This window comes from Rhynchophorus ferrugineus, unplaced genomic scaffold (genome assembly GCF_030347505.1).
Source record: "Rhynchophorus ferrugineus isolate W39M unplaced genomic scaffold, kcgeb_rfMv2 rfM4, whole genome shotgun sequence".
Classification (NCBI taxonomy): Eukaryota; Metazoa; Arthropoda; class Insecta; order Coleoptera; family Curculionidae; genus Rhynchophorus; species Rhynchophorus ferrugineus.
The window spans coordinates 52,756,863-52,775,883 of NW_027472583.1; the positions used below are offsets into that span (position 1 = coordinate 52,756,863).

The 19,021-nt window shown below is 32.5% G+C and overlaps 2 protein-coding genes and 1 long non-coding RNA gene across 4 annotated transcripts; 1 reads left to right on the forward strand and 2 right to left on the reverse strand.

Moving 5' to 3' along the window:
* Positions 1-20: 20 nt before the first annotated feature.
* Positions 21-3,362, reverse strand: LOC143196244 (uncharacterized). Its single transcript, XR_013005702.1, has 2 exons — positions 3,164-3,362; positions 21-474 (listed from the first exon to the last, which is right to left on the reverse strand). It is a non-coding gene; the product is annotated as an uncharacterized LOC143196244 (long non-coding RNA).
* Positions 3,329-11,994, forward strand: LOC143196231 (trafficking protein particle complex subunit 12). Its single transcript, XM_076403886.1, has 10 exons — positions 3,329-4,057; positions 6,321-6,476; positions 6,535-6,689; positions 7,924-7,985; positions 8,050-8,192; positions 9,153-9,318; positions 9,376-9,544; positions 10,640-10,710; positions 10,902-11,059; positions 11,119-11,994. Exons 1-10 carry the CDS (start codon positions 3,761-3,763, stop codon positions 11,365-11,367), a joined length of 1,626 nt encoding a protein of 541 aa, XP_076260001.1. The 5' UTR covers positions 3,329-3,760; the 3' UTR covers positions 11,368-11,994.
* A 1,287-nt stretch (positions 11,995-13,281) lies between these two features.
* LOC143196234 (stromal membrane-associated protein 1) lies at positions 13,282-19,011 on the reverse strand. 2 transcript variants are annotated; one of them, XM_076403892.1, is made up of 5 exons: positions 18,794-19,011; positions 18,220-18,424; positions 17,974-18,163; positions 17,476-17,916; positions 13,282-14,576 (listed from the first exon to the last, which is right to left on the reverse strand). In XM_076403892.1, exons 1-5 carry the CDS (start codon positions 18,909-18,911, stop codon positions 14,166-14,168), a joined length of 1,365 nt encoding a protein of 454 aa, XP_076260007.1. In that variant the 5' UTR covers positions 18,912-19,011; the 3' UTR covers positions 13,282-14,165. The 2 variants fall into 2 exon arrangements, with proteins under 2 accessions (XP_076260007.1, XP_076260006.1); XM_076403891.1 differs by having other exon boundaries at positions 17,476-17,925; positions 18,794-19,010.
* Between the last annotated feature and the right edge of the window lie 10 nt (positions 19,012-19,021).

The following is a 19,021-nucleotide window of genomic DNA, read 5'->3' on the forward strand; positions in this document are numbered from 1 at the left end:
TATCAGTAAAATAACAATAGTAAAGATAACAAAAGATTTATTTAACAATTAAATACTTTTGAGTAATAAAAAACACTTACATTCTAAAACATATGTTAATAATAACGCCTACAATAGAAATAAATTAATTTCAAAGTTCTACGAGAATGTAGAAGCAAGTATAAAAATATAAAAATCGCGATCTGCTTTATACAAATTTTTAAATTTTATATTAGAAATATATAACTACAGTATATCATTTTTGATCAGACATATCGCTACAAATACTAAAATAGTCTTCATCGCCCAGCGACTTGCAACTGTAGAATGATTGAATGCTGCGCGCACTACTGCTGGTTGAAACCCCTCTAATTCTTCCAAAATTTGGTTGAAGAATCAGTTCTGGTTTAGAAGACATCTGACTTTCAAGTTGTTTCGTATCAGTTGCAATATTATTTTGATGGGCCTCAACTGCTACATTTTGTTTTGGAGATTCTAAAAAATAGAAACGAATAATATCGATCAATTATACTTATTAAAACAATATAAACTACTCAATAGAAAATATTAAATAAAATTTCAAAAAAGTCTGCTAGGTTATGTTCATAGAAAAAATGGTTATGTTTAATAATGCCAATTAATTAAAAAGATTGTAGTAGATTATCTTTTAAATGTAACAAAAACAGTCATGCTCAATAAATTCTCACATCTGATATATAACAGAAATTAATGTCACATGAGTAATTATTTATGTATAATAAAAAGATAATTTTGATAAGATATTATATAAAAGAGAGTTCAAGGTTAATTTGGGGGAAAATATTTAAATATCAAAGTAATAATTATGTATATATAGTCTATTCAAAGTTTTTTTGTACATACGTCATCAAGATTTTTAATGCATTGCCTGCCGCAATTTGTAAATTCGTTTTAGAATCAGACAATATACTCATTTTATTCTGGTTAAAAAGAGACACAATGCTGTCTGATTAGTTCGAACCCGTAAACGAATGGGCCTGTCAAAGTCGCCCGGTTGTCAGGCGTATACAAAATTCAAAAATTTTATATACAATAGTGATAAGAGGTTATAACTCTAACCTAGAAACTATTGTAGATGCCTAATTAATTGTAGTTTTTAGATGTACTATAATGTGAAAATGAATTGTTTTTTGTAACATTTTTGTTCAATTATTTTATTTAGATAAGATTTTTGTTGTCTGTTAAAGCCAAACTGAATTCAAACTCCGAATTGATGCGACAACATTGGGACGTTTTGACGTCACAAATATAGATGACGTTTGTATAAAATAACTTTGAATAGAGGCTATATATAAAAAGTTTAATCTTAACTTTTGATACGACTTCCTATTCCGATTATTATTAATAATTATTAATTAATAATTATTATTACTTATATATGCGCACTTGATATGATTTAATGTGATATATAGTTTATTTATTAGTACAGTTTGAAACATTGTATTCAAATAAGGCTAAACATCAAAAACAATCTAACTAATAAACTTTTTCTATACTTATGGAACGACAGTAAAATAATTTTTAGAAGAAAAATAAAACTGCAATATATTAAGCCAGCGTATTTATGAATGAAGAACAATATGAACAATCTTCAACAAAGAGAAACCTTGACATAATTTAAATGTTGATTTAACTCAATGAATATTAATTTTAATTCAAAGTAAACCCAATATATAAAATTGGAAGGAAGAAATTGGTTAAAGGGTAAATATCAAGGTAAATATCATCAGTATAACAAATAATAAAATTAATGTACCATTGACGATTGAACGCCATTAAATATAACGAGGAAATTGTTTTTAAGGGATTTTATATTGAAATTAATTAAGCATGATTACGATTTCATAACAAGCAATAGTTTCACAGTAAATTTAAAAGTAGCGTATACATTCAAATTAATTAAACCATTGAATATTATATAAAAGTAATATGAAACAGAAAAATGTTGACATTAATGAAAACATTATTAGAACGAGCATATCTGAAACAAAAAGTAAGCACAGTAAATCTTTTTTAGATTTACCTTAATTACTAGGTGCCTTGTTTATTTATTAGAAGAAGAAATATATTAAAATTATGGATAACCTTACTTATTCAAGAAACCATTAAATTTCCAAATATTTGATGAGGTTAACATAACCTCAATTTAATAAAATATAAATCCATTTAATTAAACGAATGAAAAATTAAAGATAACGACTTTTAAAAGTAATACGACAATTACACAATGTCTGTGTTCAAATAGAGACGTTAAATATAACTCTTAATGGTAAAGGACACAATAAGTAAAGAAGAAAATGCCAGGTCTTAAATGTTAACCTCTTTTTACAAAATAAGAGGAGAATGATGCGATAAAGTCTAAAGAATATTAAAAGATTGTTTGAAGGATCAATGAAAACACTGAGGTAAGCCTAACAAGAAATACAAACAAGAATTCATTTCTTAAGCTTCCAATAGAAACTTCAATTGTAATAAGACGAATAAAATTGATGTAAAACTTAGACAACTGAGGTTAGTTGTCAGAATTCAAAAAAGTTAATTGTTTAAAGAGTTCAGAATTATTATAGTTCTAATTTTAAATTTGTAACATTTAAAACTTTAACTTTAGAAATATTATACCAATATTCTATAAGGGTAAATAATTAAAATGTAGGAAATAACCCGCATATACTGTTTTAATGAAATTAAAAATGAGATTTTTATTACTTTAAACAAAACATTGATGTAGTCTAAGGGTTCATCAAAAAATTCTGGTGAGAAACGGCGTAGAAACTTAACGATAAAATAATATGTCGTATATAAATAGAACTATTAAATAAAATAATATGAAACACTTGATACCTCTCTAAAAAATCCTTCCAAATTTTTATCACTGCCCTTCTAGCGAACAGCGTTATCTTTGTCTTGCTTTGGATTATTTACGTGGAAGGTACGTCAATTCGTCAATCATCAATTTAAATTTAACAATGCCGTTTGCCGGCATAAATATTTAATTTGCTAAATGTATGGTATTTATGTAAATTACCCACGTTGATGTACAAGGTCTTGGATCTTATTGACGTATATAATTGATCTTGACCTTTACATTTTTGGAACGAATCATCCTTGCAGAAACATATGAAAAATACCCAAAACCATTGCTTACCATTATCCTCAAATACGGCCCTTCGTCCACAACACATAAAAAACATATTTTTCCGATTTAGGGAGTCACCAGTTTCCAATATTCAATAAGACGCCAATTGTTTTATGCAGAATTACTGCGATCACTTCGTGAATACTTCTCGCGTCTCCAATCGACCGTGTGTGAGTTGAAAACCTGATGTTTGACTAATAAATGTCGCGATTAGTTATCAACCGGTACGATTTATATTTTTTCTCGCTGGCGCTTTATCTCATCGACCAAAGTGTTTAGTACACCGTGATTAATAATTAAAATTCGGGAGAAGTTTAATGGTGTAAACGTAGTTAATAAATCAAGTTAAAAGAAGCAGAATATATTTGTCTATTTATGTTAATAACATAAAAAACATTTATTATTGTTTAAGAGAATATGACAAATTATTTTTATTGTCTGTAAAATTTAAAACATTTTAAATTTTTTCTTTTTTTTATATCGAAAGAAGAAGAATTAGCAAAGTCATTTTGACGTTTGTCGACCAAAACAAGATCAACTTATGGCTAAGTTTTTTTACTGGTATTATGCTTAGGAATTTGTTTGTTTAATGCGTTTTCGGGAAAAATGACGGAACCTAAACCGCCGTCACTCACACAATATTTCGGAAGCGACGACGAGAAAACGCAAAGTGATGCCGCAAACGAAATTCTGGAAACTGCTAAGCAGATGGAAAGTCTGAAATTGGAACGGGATGAGGTGGTCAACGAGAAAAAAGAACCAGCGGTTTGTAGAATATTCGCAGAGACACCGGTCGAGCCTAAAGATCCAACAGCGGCCTTTTTTGATTTGTTGGGTAATGATAACCTGAAAACTACAGGCGGCGGAGTCATAACTCCATTGGGGCTTGCCAGCAAGACTGATGTGAGTTCTTACAGACTATTAAATATGTTAAAATAGTTATTATTAAATTTATCTATTATATATTGGTAAGTGAATTGACATTGATAGTGTTTTATGTTTATTTCAATTTTCCTTTGATTCAATGGAAGACTGAGTAAAACAACTAGCATTGACACAGTTATTATTGAAGATATAAATATTTATGCACATAAATATATTAACGTTATTTCCGATATTATCTAAAAATGCTAGATAAAGGAAAACAATTGAATGAGTCAAGGTTAAATCGTCAGTCAAGAACTTGGGCACTTATGTTCACCAATATGAATACTGAAGTCATATTTGATATAAATGTTTTTTTTTAATTATTTTCCGTTATAAATAATTATAGTTAGTTATAAAACCGTCAAACTCCATATGCTTTAGTACATTATAATCAATCTCCAATAATTATTGCTAACTTGTGATATTTTCCTGTTATATATAAGTTACTACACAAAAATAATATAGTCTGAATAATAGACTTCATTGATTTAATCAATAGCTCGTTTTTGTTGAGAATTTATTCCAAGGTCAATGTTCAAGAAAGGTCTCTTTGGAAATCATTTATCATTTGGAATCATTTATGTTACATAAAAATATATTATACATGTTATTATACATTTTAAAACTATTTGATGATAGTATAATCGAAATGTATGGCCTAATTGTGATATCGATATCCAGAATTGGGTTCAAATACATTACATCGATACAAATGATAACAATATTTTGTATTCTATAGCTTACATATTTTTAGCGAATTAAATAAACAAAACTTGACACAGCCACTTTTTTTATACAACAGACATAAATTTTCTTCCGTCCTTTCTTCCAAATTGAACGCCTAAAAAGCTATTATATATTTATTTCTTGTTTACAAATGGCCACAGTTTTGTCATATCTTTCGGGCTACAAATCCCGCGTTAAAAAATTAATTGTTAATCTAAGTGATACCTGAATCTGTCTAATTTTTTTGTACACCAAATTGTGTGCTTTTTATTTATTTTTATTGATTAACGACCCAACAACCCATAGACTTTATAGAGTCGGTGTGTGTTTTTGATCAAAACAAGTTAGCCGGCTTGGTTGGCGCAGTGGTAAAGGCGACAGGACGGTCCACCTATTGTTGCGATTGTCGCGGGTTCGAATCCTGCCGCGGCATGGTCGTATATTTATGTTTGTGATTATCCTAGTCAAGGGTGCAAAATTCGATGAGGATAATGATTCCAGTCACGCCAGTAACCAGGCTAGGTAAGACCGGATTCCTTCTGGGATGATTTCTAAGTTGGTCATTCGCCAGTCGCTAGGCTAAATGCCGAGGACCGTGGTTCAGTGCGTTAAAAAGTAGGTCCAGTCCAGATAAACCCATTGGTAAAACGGAGACTTAGGATCCTACCCACCCGTAGTAAAGTTGTCCTGTTATGCTACTTCTATTTTTCTTCTATGTTAAACACTCATATGGATTTCAATCTATATATTCTTGCAAGTTATCTCTCATTATGGTTTCATTCGGTTTGTACTTTCAGTTCTGTGTTTTCGTGCATCCTCTTTGCATTTGACGCCAAACTCACCGTCATTAAAATTTTAAAAGCAGATATGAAACCGGTTATGTTAAAAAGCATATTTACCGAATTTGGCATCAGAATAAAGTTCATAAAGGCATCATTGGGTTTAAAATTATTTAAATTATTTCCATAAACATAAATTGCCTGATATTATCTTTCAAATAAAAAAATATTGGGCGTAAAAGGTAATTTCTGAGAAATTTATATCTGTTCAAAGTTCGGTCACGTCAAGAAAAACAAAAACATTGGCGTTTACCCTGACTGTATCAATCAAAAACGACACATTTACGCTCTTTTTTTTTAATGGAACACCTAAATAAATAATGAACCACATCCAACGTCTTCTTGTCCTAGGAAATGGATCAATACTTGATATACTAAAATTGGCCCGCTATTGATTTTCTAATTATTGTTTTTTTTTTCATTTTCTGTGCGTATTGAAATATATTACTATGGCTGTATAAATCATTAATAAACAATGCGGTAGGGTGGAGAGAACGTTTGTCTCAAGACTGACGTTTTAGTCGGTTCTGTTAGCTCTGAAATGTATTAATAATTCCGCTGCTTAACATGAAAAAATGTTACAGGCGACATATATGTTGTAAAGTACGTAATTAATGTTTTCTTTCGCGGTTACAAGTAACAGAGTGTACTAAACGTGCTTTTTGCTTTAAAAGGAAACGTATATACCGAGAGTAACGTCCAGCGCTGAGACGGACCGGAGAAGAGATGCTTGGATCCCCATAGAGAGGACGAGGCAAGCTCTTATAGCCAACGCCACGACGCCCGCGGGAACCTATATTCCGGATCCGGATCTCCTGACCACGCCAGGGGTAAGTACTTTCTACCAGATACAGTTACCGTACTGACACCTTCACTGTTCATTGGTAGGTTTTGTTGGAAGAAGATCTAGGGGATGCTATAGGTGAGGCCGTTAGTATATCTTTAGGGGAAGCAGAGGCGGCCCAGAGAAGAAGCCTTGGAGCTAACGACGTGACGCAGGATGAACGAGGATTAAGAGAGTTGGTGCAAGCTGGAGCCTATCGGTAAGCAGCAAACAGCTTTGTGTTTACGTTTTTTTCATCAAAAACTTTACGTATATCATTCACAACACACAACAGCCTTATTCATCTGATTTAGTTTCGTTAGATATTTGAATATGTCCTAAACTCAAAAACCGGATTCAAAGTCCTGGTTATTATTTTAATTAGTATTATTACATACTTTTTGTAAAAACAAAGTTATATGTAACGTTAGAAATTGATTTGACGCACATAAAATAAATCGAAGAAACAAGATGGTGTGCTTATATTTGACTGAACGATGTTATGAGTGAGATGTCTAGACATAGACATCGTTTATATTGGAATATAAATAAGCCGGCAGTATCGCTTGCACTCTCAATTTTACACTCATCAGTTTTTCCGTAAAATAAAATAGTTTTAAAGTAAAATAAATGTTTTTGTTGTTTTAAACCCTTCACGTATCAAAAATGTTATAGTTCTTATCAAAGCACGTATAGTTCTTCAGAATCTTTATTATTAGTATGATCTTCAGCAGTACTCTATTTTACATTTCTTACTTGTTCTAAACTAACTAGTTTAGCTTTTCAATAATTTACAATTGACAAATCATGAAACACTAATTTTAAACCATTTACTAGTGGTTTAACTACAAGCACCTGTAGTATACTTTCGCAATTTTTGTGGTAGCTTGAAATGGTTTCAGTACATAGCACATCTATTGGTATAGTTTTCATTATTTTTTGACAGATATTTTTCAGGCACTACAATAATACTTTTTGTATTATTTTGAAGGCTGTCAAATCATTTAAAATCACGTAGAAGGTAGAATTTCATCGATTCACGACAACTTGTGATTTTTAGAAGATTTTTTTTAGTATAAGATGACTTTGATTGCATTTTCTGTGCAAGATAACCAAAATGTTACACGCAAGTTCTTTGGAAGTGCCAACCTGTCGCTGGCCTATGAATGTTGGGTTTTTGTAGTGCCAAAAAAGAAAACATCTCGATATTTGCCGCTTTTAAAAATTGCCATTGCTTGAAGTTGTAACGCGTCAACTATAAAAAGTATTGAACTTTATTTAAAAAATGGGCCACAATAAATGGGTACCACATCAATTAATAATTGTGACTTTCTGTTTCTTACATCAAAGAGCTCTAGATGTTCTGGATACTTGATAGAATGCGACCAACCTGCTGGAACAATATCTAAGAAAACACGATATTAATTAATCGTAATGAATGTTTTTATTTACAGTGCGGCGATTAACCTCACAGCTCGCCTGCTGTCGATCTACGGGCAAGGACGCGGCAGAGCGGGTAAAATACCAAAATCAACAAGCTTTCGATTATATTTCAACTCGAATTCAATTTTGTTTTATAGGTCATATCACTAAGCACTCGCCGCATTCCCTCCAACTGTGGTTCACCAGAATAGCGTTGCTCGTAAAAAGCAAGGCATTTAATATAGCTCAAGCAGAAGCAGAACCTTTTGGACAGCTAGAAAAGCCTGATGTTTTCTACCAGGTAAGTGATACATACTTCGTATTACAAAAAGAAAAATAACATTATTATGTTCTAATGGACATAAAGATTCAACTCTGGAAACAATATACCGCCAATAATTAAAGACTTCAGTTTTCAGTCAATAATTCCTCTGCTGATAATATATGTTACTGAATATCTACAATTTGGTAATACCTTAATAATTAATTAAGTTGATCTTAAGAAGATCTTTAAGAAGGAGCACATCAAAAAAAAAAAGAACAACTCGAATTAAAATGTAAAAAAATGTGTTGGTTATTTGGACGATCTTAAAATTATCTATACATAATAAGTTGCTGCTATACAAGCAGATACTAAAAACCATATGAACCTATGGAATTCAACTATAGGGATCTTCAGCAAGAGATAATATCAACATGATACAAGTACTTCAGAATAAGGTGCTGAGAAATATTCTGGATGAACTCAAATACTATTGGAACAGTTACTTAGACCGAGACCTTCGGATTACAACTGTTTTAGAGGCAAATAAGAGGTTCGCAACAAGGCATGAGGAAAGACTCTTGGACAATACTATACTAGCACTCAAGGGAGCCAAACCGTGTGATCCTGTATAGTGAAGAGCTATAAATGGCAAAAACACTGAAAAGTGCTACTAACCTTCATTTTATTTTGTTAGACTAGTAAGGCCCAATGGGTCTTCCTAGATAAGTACCTAATGTTAAGTCACTGTAGAGAAAAATTGTAAGTTAGCCGGCAACGACTAGTAATAATATATTAATGAATTAAAAAAAATAGTATTTCAAGTCCTTTTGAATCTACGTATATGGTTGCCTTATCAGTAATTAGTAATCAAACTGAAAAAAAATATTTTTGTGTTAAAACAAATTACTGTTGTGTCATGTTAAGACACTCCAGCACCTGTGTGGATCTACTTTAACATTCTAAATTACATTTGATAGATTGATTGTATTTTTCCAGTTTTATCCAGACATGTATGGCGCTCGTACCGGGTCGATTGCGTCTTTCAGCTTCAGATTGTTATTGGCTGAGCTGCCCATGCACTGTGGCAAGCCCAAGGAATCCCTAACCAAGTTATTTAGCATGTTAGCTACGATAAAAAAGATGCTCAGTAATCTAAGACAAGGTTCGGTCGTCATTAAGTCACATGGAGCTAGATCCTCTGATGATGGACCTGTTGCAGGGTTATGCGAAGACGGCAATCCGATGGAGTTGGCAGAGAGCGATAGGACGGATTCTCTAAGACTATGGAGTGGTCGGGAGGCCCGTGTGATGCATTCTATCATCAATTGTGCCATTTCTCTGAAGGATTATGAGCTAGCGATGGAACTTTTGGGACAATTATGTGAGAGGTGAGTTCCTAAAAAGGTATCATTATATATCCATGTTATGCTCCGTTTTTATATTGGGTGTATGATAAATGAATCAATTTTTTTAATCACATTTTTTTTCAAATTGTACTGCTTAAAAAACAAGATATTTTTGTAAGTGAAGATTTAAAAAAGCAGAAATATTTGAAAAAAGCACTAAGAAGAAGCGACATTATATTTATGAACAGATACAGGAAAGTTAGCATGATCTTGCCAATTTGAAAGACCAAAATAGAACTAGAAAGCCAAGGAGTCTACAAAATTTTCTGTGAGGATTACTCTTACGGAATCTACATATGATAAATAAACATATTCATAAGGACGGGATGGAGACAATAAGGGTACTATCACCAATATGTGTTAAGGAAAACATTCAAAAAATTTAAAAAAACAATACAGAGTTTTTTGATATATTTTTTTTTACATATATCTACAAAGCATTATAGTAACGCTTGTCGGTTTATAACCTCTTATCACTATAGTTTTGAAGAATTTTGCATACATTTGTCGACCAGAGGACTTTGACAGACTAGTTCGGTTACATGTTTGAACTTATCAGATAGCATTGTGTTTCCTTTTAAGTGGAATAAAATGAAAAGAAATATATTGTCTGGTTCTAAAACGAATTTACAAATTGCGGCAGGCAATCCATTAAACATATTGGTGACGTATGTTCACACCAACTTTGGATAAACTATGTGATACCAAATAACCATATTTTTCTTTAAGGAATTTTTAAAAATTCAAATGGTTGTCTAGGGATTAGGGATAGAGATTTAGTCTTTGTCTACTTTTTTAACAAATAAATGCTTCAATCTCGATGAATAGGTCTAATATAGAATAGAATAGGTGAAACTAACATAGAGCTTTTATTTAGTTCTAAAGATCAAATATGTGGAATGGCATTGCTTTCATAGCCTTGGTAGACCATTTTTTTCAATATAATTACTTTGTTGGATAATTTTTTTTAATTTAGATGTTAAGAAACACCGATTTTACCACATATATAATATAATGATCTGAATTTTACTGTTATATGTTATTAAACTCTAAATTATTTTTATATTAAATTTGTAGAGATGGTGCTCCAAAACATGCTCTATTATCCGCTTTAGGTCGTCTACATTTACAATTAGGAAATATCTCAGGTAAGTTGAGTATTTTTCAACAATTTTTTGATTTTGTACCTTATACTGTCTCCTGTTCTTTCCCCATGTGCAACAAATTATATTTCACTTCTTCCAACGTCCACCTTGTTATTTTATATTTGTAATTCCTCTCTGACATGCTCCGGTCGCTTTTCACCGTTGTTTGTTACATCTCAAATATATTATTGTAGGTGCTGAAGTATGTTTCAACGAAGCAGCTCAATTAGCTAGTCCCCCAGGAGTCAGAGAGCTAGTAGACCGGGGCCTTTTAGCAATTGCTCAAAACGATTTCGACGAAGCCTACATCTATTTCCAACAAGCTAGCAATATGGAACCGTCCAACATAATGGTACGGCTATTATATCGTTTTGGTTCTCGTTAATTCATTATTATTCGTACTTAAAATAGATTCTGAATAACATGGGCGTTTGTCTGCTTTACGGAGGCCATCTTAAAGAGGCGATCGCCGTATTGGAATTGGCCATATCTTCGAATCCCGTCCATGCGCTGCACGAATCGCTCATTCTCAATCTATGCTCGCTGTACGACATGGAATCCTCCAAAGGAATCATGAAAAAGTTCGGGTTATTAAGACAGCTTTCTAAGTACAGTGCGGACGCACCCACGGCTATACTGGAAAAACTTTATGGGCGATAGAGGAAGGTCACACGGAACTGTTATGGATAACAGATACATTTATACAAATTTGAACGGGTTCATTGAAAAGTATTCCCTACAATCATTTCTATTTAATGTTAATGGATATCGGTTCATTATTTAATAATTTGAGGCTGATTGTTTTTTAATTTATTTAAAATATGTTAACTAGTTGTAGATATACTTAACAATGAGCAGTTTGAATACACATCTTTACCTGCATTGTTTTATTAGTTGTTTTCTTTTCTTAGCATTATATCCTGTTAATTAATTATATGCCCGTTTATTTTATCCTCATCTTAACAATCTGTATTAAAATAGGAAACAATTGTTTTTTCCCTAGAAAACTGTCTATTTTAGGAATAAAGAAAGCTAAGCATTTTAAGACATGGATATTGTAAATTCATCACTTTTACACTTTCTGAATAACTCATAAAATTTTAGTGCATATTCTGTTTGCGAAACAACCTCATTGTTTCGGACTATCAATTTTCTTGAGCTCAATAAAGTCGCCATCCTAACGGCGACAGATTGATTCGGCTTTGTTATACTGACTCTATCCATATTAAACTTTTTAACACCAACTTCTCATTAAGCAATAATAAAAATATTTATTTATTAAAAAAAGTACTGTGTTATTTTATTACTGTTATCCGTATGTACCTGAACCCGATGACGCATCAATATTTGAATTGGAAGATGATAAAAGTCCGAAATTGTTTTCCCAGTTGTTTAGACCAAAACTCAAAAGTCGGAATTTACTTCGGTCCAGAATGTGTTCTTTCTGGTTTAGATCGTGAGAAAGAATTCACTCCCTACTTTGCCCAAGAGGACGAATTGGTTTATTGCGTCATTTAATAAGCGCACAACATAATGGCATCTTTTAGTAGATTCACAAAAAGAATTCTTAAAGCAGTTTTGCTTCACAACGGCGGGTTTTATGCTTCCATTTCTGCAGATCATTCCGTACAACTCAAAGAAACCTACAAGAACAAGCAGTTGTGTGGCGATATTAACATTTTGTGCATGTTGCTCGGACAATAAGCTGGGCTTACCAAATTCCTTTGTTCCTTTTGTCTATAGGATAGCAAAAATTAAGCAAATCACGGGACCAAAAGGAGTTTGTCGCCAAGGCAGCCAAAAATTGATGAAAAAAACGTCCATCAAGAAACATTACTACATTCACATAAAGTTCTTTTACCGCTATTGCACATAAAGTTAAAATTGATGAAGCAATTTGTAAAACCACTTCCCAAAGATGCATAGAAAGGGTTTTGTTCAGACCAGATATTAGACAGCTTATATCCATTGATGGATCCTTAAAAAGAAGGGTGGATTGCTCTTAAGGAGGTTATATAGAAAATTTTAGGCATTGATAAAGACCACAACTATAAACAATTCGTCAAAAGAATGCTAAAAGCATTTCAAGCTTTAATTTGCCTAATAAGTCTAAAAGTACATTTTCTTCATTCCCAACTCGGCCACTTTCTGGAAAATGTGGGAGATGGGCGTAAAGAGCAAAGTGAATGATTTCATCAGGTCATTAAAGAGATTAAGAAAATATACTAAGAAAAATAGGGCCTCTCAGAGAGACCTTTCAGATACTTCTGAAAAGCGAAAATGCACAAAGAAAAAACAAAAGGTTTTAGTGTTTTCTAGTGATCATATATTGTGATAGTGATAAGAAAATATGTAGCGATAATGGTTCGTAAATAAATTAAAAATTTTCAAGTATATTCTCTTTTATTTTAATGTAACTGGTTTAACTTAGTTACTCAAATTGTCAAGAAACGTGTCGCTCTAACAAAACCAGCTCTTAGAACATTTTTTTTTGTAGACCAGTGTTATTAAACCAATGAACTTGCAAAGCAATTATTTATTATAAGGCGAATGGTAAAAAATAAAACAACTGTATCTGCTTGATATATATTTTTGTTGTATTTCTCTGGTGACAATTATGATACAATGTAGACAAGCCAAGAGCCATGTACGAAACAGTACAAAATCTAGGGTACCGATTCTTAAACAAAATAAATAATACTCTACGAAAAAATTCGTTATAATTATCAACGTTTCCATCGTTTTCCGTTCAAGATATTGCAACTCCCAACATTAGATTCTAAGAAAATAAGCTAGGTCAATCTACACGACTCACAATTTTCACTAATACGATCTGAATAAATTGCACTAAAAAATAAAATTAGTCCTTCGACACGGGCAAATTTTCCTTCGACAAAGAAACAAAAACGAGCATTAAAAACCCTGTTTTAAAAAGTGCTTCTCGAACGATTTATGTGTACAGTATTGTATTGCCCTCAACGAGTCGGTCGGCGGCTATTTCCGCCTGCTCCGAATCCAAACTTTAGAGTAAGTAAATAAAGGATGTCCCGAGACGGTGAGGATACGAACAGAACCAGTTGATCCTTAACAATAGAATATTTACTAGGGTATTTAATATAAAGTAATCTCAATGTAAAAGATCTGGAATAAGGAAAGCTTTAAAAAACACACAGGTGACATGATATAAAATAAAAAACCAGTTGGTTTGGCAACATTCATGGCGTTTGGTTGTATTGGGCCCTGGTATTTGCTTTTTTCGGGAAAGTTGGTTAAGCCGAGGACATTTCGAATCGACCAAATTTCACTTGAAACCCACACAACGATCAATTATATATTATATATTTGTGAAGAGGGAGGTCTTGCCAATACCGCAAGTCTTAAGTAAATTCTGGTGTGTTTAGAATGAAAACTTTGTATTAAAAAAGTAAAACAAAGATAGAGTACCGTTGGATCTATCGCTACTGCCATATGTTAGTGGCAAGTGTGGGTGCGGGACCGTTGGCGGGTGCTGGAGCTGCCCCGCCTAACGACAAGTTCCCAAACTGTTGTTGCAGATTGAGCTGCTGACTGCCGAAGAACGCGTTAGGCATTTGCTGTTGCAATCCCAAGGCAGATTGCGAGCCGAACTGTTGTCCTAGCGGCACCTGCTGATGCGCCCCCATGCCGCCGTATGGCCCCCCGAACTGGCTTGACAACTGGCCGTTCTGGAAGGCTGGAGCCGGGGCAGACTGCGCAAACTGACTCTGGAGGAACTGTGCGTTTTGTGAAGCGGGCGTGAAGCCGGTCACGTTTGGTGTTTTATTCCAATTCTGGAAACCGGTTTGTGGCTGAACATACTGGTTTGGAACCATTCCGTTTTGAGAAAAACCCTGAAAACAGAAAATTCTTAGTTTAGCGAAAAATTTGCCTCCCTTTTTAAGTTTCCCTTAAGGAGCACCGAGAGGCTTGCAATTTGGTACGGTTAAAGCTTGTACAGAGAAAGAATTTTTAGGCCTAATATTATTGTGTAAAATGAAACAATATAGAATAACAAAATTCTAGAATAACAAGAATCGTCTGTTTTCTTTGCTAAAAAGATATTTAGATTTTTGAAATTAGCTCTGATGTCTGTTCTTGTTTTAAAAACTGTTATTAATTGATATGGTTTCGGAGACATAGTATATCATTCTACTACAGGTAATTCTAAAGGTTGTTAAGATTTTCTGTAAATTGTAGTGGTATTAACTTGTGATTAATTTCAGGTTTCATTAGTAAATGCATTTCTTAACAAAGTACTAACTGAATATTGTAGGTAATAAATACATTAATTTGAACATCAATATTTAAAATGAATGTTCTATAGTATATTAACAATTATAAAATAGTTTCATAGAATTCTATTTCTTCATTTATTGGTGAGTTGTGAGTTCCCACGTGGACCATAAGACAAACTAGAAAGCAATACATAAATGAAATCCATAGAACACAAACTAAAGATGATCAATATGCAAGGGCGATTTTTGCAATTTTATTTAAAAATATAGGTAAAGATTTTTTTTTAATCAGCCTGGTGTATTTATTGTTTTTGTAATATATATTTTAGGTGACAAATATGAATAAAAGATAAGGACTATTTGAATACTTAAATGAAGTAATGAAAATATTGAGGAGTTAAACTGAAACTAACTACATAATTTGCATAGATGAAACACATAGGACAGATCAAAGATTTTATGAATTATTAACAGTACATTTGTAAATATTTGAAAGAATTGATAAATATTGTGTTTAACAATTAATGTTATAAGATATGTGACTATATGACATTTTATTGTTTGAACTTTATATCAATTATTTTGATTATTTACTTTTTAGACCTAAGTTTTAAAAAATCAATAGTTAATTTAATAATTGTAAATAATGTAGTTCATAATTGCAAAAAATAAATTGCTTAATTGTGTTATTTATTGTTTGAATATAGATGCTAAAGTCAAAAATTAACGTGAAAAATTGTATTCATATACGAACACGTATTACTTCATTTATTATTACATATGTATGTTTTGTAATATAAAAGTAAAGATAGATCATGTATTCTTATATTTGATGATCTGAAGTTGTTACAGTTCTGAAAATAATCTTACTTATGATGCTTTGTTATAATGTTCAGTGGCATAGTAACTTACACTTATTAATACTGTTGATTGAAATTTAATAGAAATTAAATTTAATTAAATACAATTTAAAAAAAAATGCTAGTGAGTGTTAGTTTTTAGGATAGTTTGGATTTATTTTAATGTTCTGATATACAGACATTTATTATTTTAATTAATGTTATGTATCTAATACATTTCTGATCTTATATTGAAAATACTGTGAAAACTATTATGAGAGAAACATGATTAATTGTATTAAATTGTGGTTGAATTTCAGCCACAGGGCGATCACTAGTACGAGTATCTTCTGTCTTCAGAAAGGTAACTTTCGTGCTGACATTACTTTTTGCCCAAAAGAAAATCACCGAAACCAAGGGAAGGTGTGATAAATTAAATACTATAGGATTGGAATGTCGACCACGAAGAAAATATCGATATTTTGATATTTTTAAAATATCAATATATCGACGAATAAAAATGTCGATACTTGGTATCACAGCATATAGCAAAAATTCACTGGGTGTCGGGGGGAGGGGGAGAGATAAATCTGTCATATTGAACTTTTTCCTCTTCAGTCCTAATTTTCCACGCAAAGTTCACTTGATCACTATGATCCAAAAACAAAAGCTCAATACTCTCGTATACGAAATATAATAAATATACAAAATATCGATACATTGAAATATAATCGGTCCAAAAAATCGATATAAGGGCAAAAATATCCATATATCGTTATTTTTTGGCATCCTTACTACGGGACTCTGGGTCGTCAATTACAATGGAGTTCCGTTGGGGTTGTACCAGCACGTTTGTAGCCACCATAACAACAATCTATATATTGGGCTAAGAACCACTAGCCCGCCCAGCATATTCTCCAAATTTAGATCTCTAGCGACTATTTCCTAGTTTGAAACCTGCAGAGATGACTGGGTGGTGAGAGATTTGGATCGAATAAACAGGTCATCACTGAAACAAACGCCTATTCTGAAAGGATTCAAGGAAACCTATTATTTGGAAGGAAAAAGAAAAATTGGAAAACGGCTGGAATAAATGTATAGAGTTAAAAGGAGACCATTATCGATTCTTTTTACCGAAAAAATATATTCCGTTCAAAAAGTCACTGATTGTGACTTTAGCCTTTAACGTGACTAGTGAAATTGTTTCCCTCTTTCTATATCGAGTTATTCATTAGTCATTTAGTAGGAAAGATGCTTCAGTGGTATGTTCATTTTCTGTTTTTGTAAACGTACACAAACGTGTTTTGTCTTGTCTGAAAAAATTGATTTCTTTGTCCTTGAAAATTTTGTAGTATGAATCTAAGTGTAGCTTTAGTTTTGTTGACGTCAGAAAGGTATTTATTTATTTTTTTAGAACAGAGAATTCTTTAATAACAATAGCATTACATGATTTATGGTAGTTATTTTGATGTCAATAACAAAAAAAACATACAAAACAGAATTCTTAGACAAAACCTACCTTTGATAAAATATTCTTAATAAATATCTATCAAGTGAAATATGACAATTAATTTCTGTCCATATATATCTTGATTTTTCTTAGAATATTTTTATGTCATTCAGAGCTTATAATGAGCAATTATTGAAATACAACACAAGATAATTGAAAGACATACCTGTTGACTTGATTGTTGAGGAAATGCACCAAAAGCTGGAAATCCTCCAGTACTCGCTGGATACTGCATGGTATTTTGAAAAGGAACAAAACTGGTAGGCATAGTCGGACCATTGCCGTATAAAGCTAAAATACTGTCCTTGTCCAACTTAACTTTCTCCTTTTCTGCCGGCATCGTCTGATTGAAAAAATTCTCCTCTTCAGTCTTAGCAGCCAAGTTGGTTTTTGTTTCTTCAATTTTCAAAGGGGTTTCAGTAACGGCTGGCGTTACTGGCTGCGACGTCGCAGCTGATATGAAATTACTGAAAGAGTCCTCTCCATTCTGCAACCCCAGCAGATCACTGTTAGTAGTATGTTTTTGTTTTTCCTTGGTTTCTGGGGTGTTTGCTAATGATCTGGCTGGTTTTGGACTGGGATTAGTCGGCTTTGGTATTTGAGGTACCTGAAAACACTAATATAATAAATCGAAATGCTCATTTAAAAACTGATGAAAATATACCTCCACATTAGCCAATGGTTTTTTCTCCAATATATTTTTCTTTTTCCTTTTTTGTTTCTCCATTTCTTCTTCTATTTCTTTCTCCCAGTTGACTTTTGGTAATGCAGGTGCCACCCATTCCCTGGCAATATATTTTTTGTGTTCATACTTGGCCCTAATGAAGGATTCCAAGCTTGAATCATTCTGAGGCCTACATGAAATAGAAATACAATGTTAAAACACTACATCACTATGCCAAACACAAACCTTCTGAAGTTATCTGGTAAATTAGCTTCATAAACAGCCCTAGCCCTAGAGTTTCCCATTTGTTGCAAAGACACCACCTGTTCTGGAGTCCATGAATCCAGATTTACCGATTTTACTTTGGATATATGCACACCCAAATTTCTGTGTATTCCAGCACAACGAATGCAAAGAAATACACCTATATTCCAGGATGCCCATCTTGGACCTGTTAGTAATAAAATCTGTTATCTAAATGTGTATTAAAAATTCATGAAGTATGTATATAATCTATTTATTTGTCTAAAACAAGTGTTATCTAAAAAAATGAATAAAACATTAGCTGTAGGCGTCAAGTTATTTGAACCGTGAATAAAGCAAATCATTTTCAATCATAAAATATTTGAACGACTGCGTTACATTGATTTGGAAGCATATAGTGGCTCTTTAAATTAAAACAATAAAGGATACAAATAAAATATAGTTGCTGAATATATTGGTATCGTATATAACTTAACGTCGTATTACAGCTCCGTAGATTAATAAAATGACGTGGAGCATGAAAACCCTTCGCGAAAAAAAACATTGATTTAGGTACCTTTTGAGTCACAATCCACACAATACTTGTTATCTTCATCGCGGAGCAGGGTGTTAAGGACTGATTGGCATTTATCCTGCAGCTGTTTCGCCTTATCTTTGTCACCTTTCAAACTCATTTTCAACTGATTTTATTTAACAAAAACCCGAAAAAACACTATTTGTAAATGACAACAGAGGGTGGTTGCCATTTACAAACGTCAAACTGATGATAAACGTCAACGTCAGG

Coding starts and splice junctions, on each gene's coding strand:
- LOC143196231 (XM_076403886.1), top strand. CDS start 3,761: ATGACGGAACCTAAACCGCCGTCACTCACACAATATTTCGGAAGCGAC. Junction 6,477..6,534: donor ATCTCCTGACCACGCCAGGG/GTAAGTACTTTC, acceptor GTTCATTGGTAG/GTTTTGTTGGAAGAAGATCT. Junction 11,060..11,118: donor TGGAACCGTCCAACATAATG/GTACGGCTATTA, acceptor TACTTAAAATAG/ATTCTGAATAACATGGGCGT.
- LOC143196234 (XM_076403891.1), bottom strand. CDS start 18,911: ATGAGTTTGAAAGGTGACAAAGATAAGGCGAAACAGCTGCAGGATAAA. Junction 18,425..18,793: donor TGTGGATTGTGACTCAAAAG/GTACCTAAATCA, acceptor TATTACTAACAG/GTCCAAGATGGGCATCCTGG. Junction 14,577..17,475: donor CTCAACAATCAAGTCAACAG/GTATGTCTTTCA, acceptor TTCTGTTTTCAG/GGTTTTTCTCAAAACGGAAT.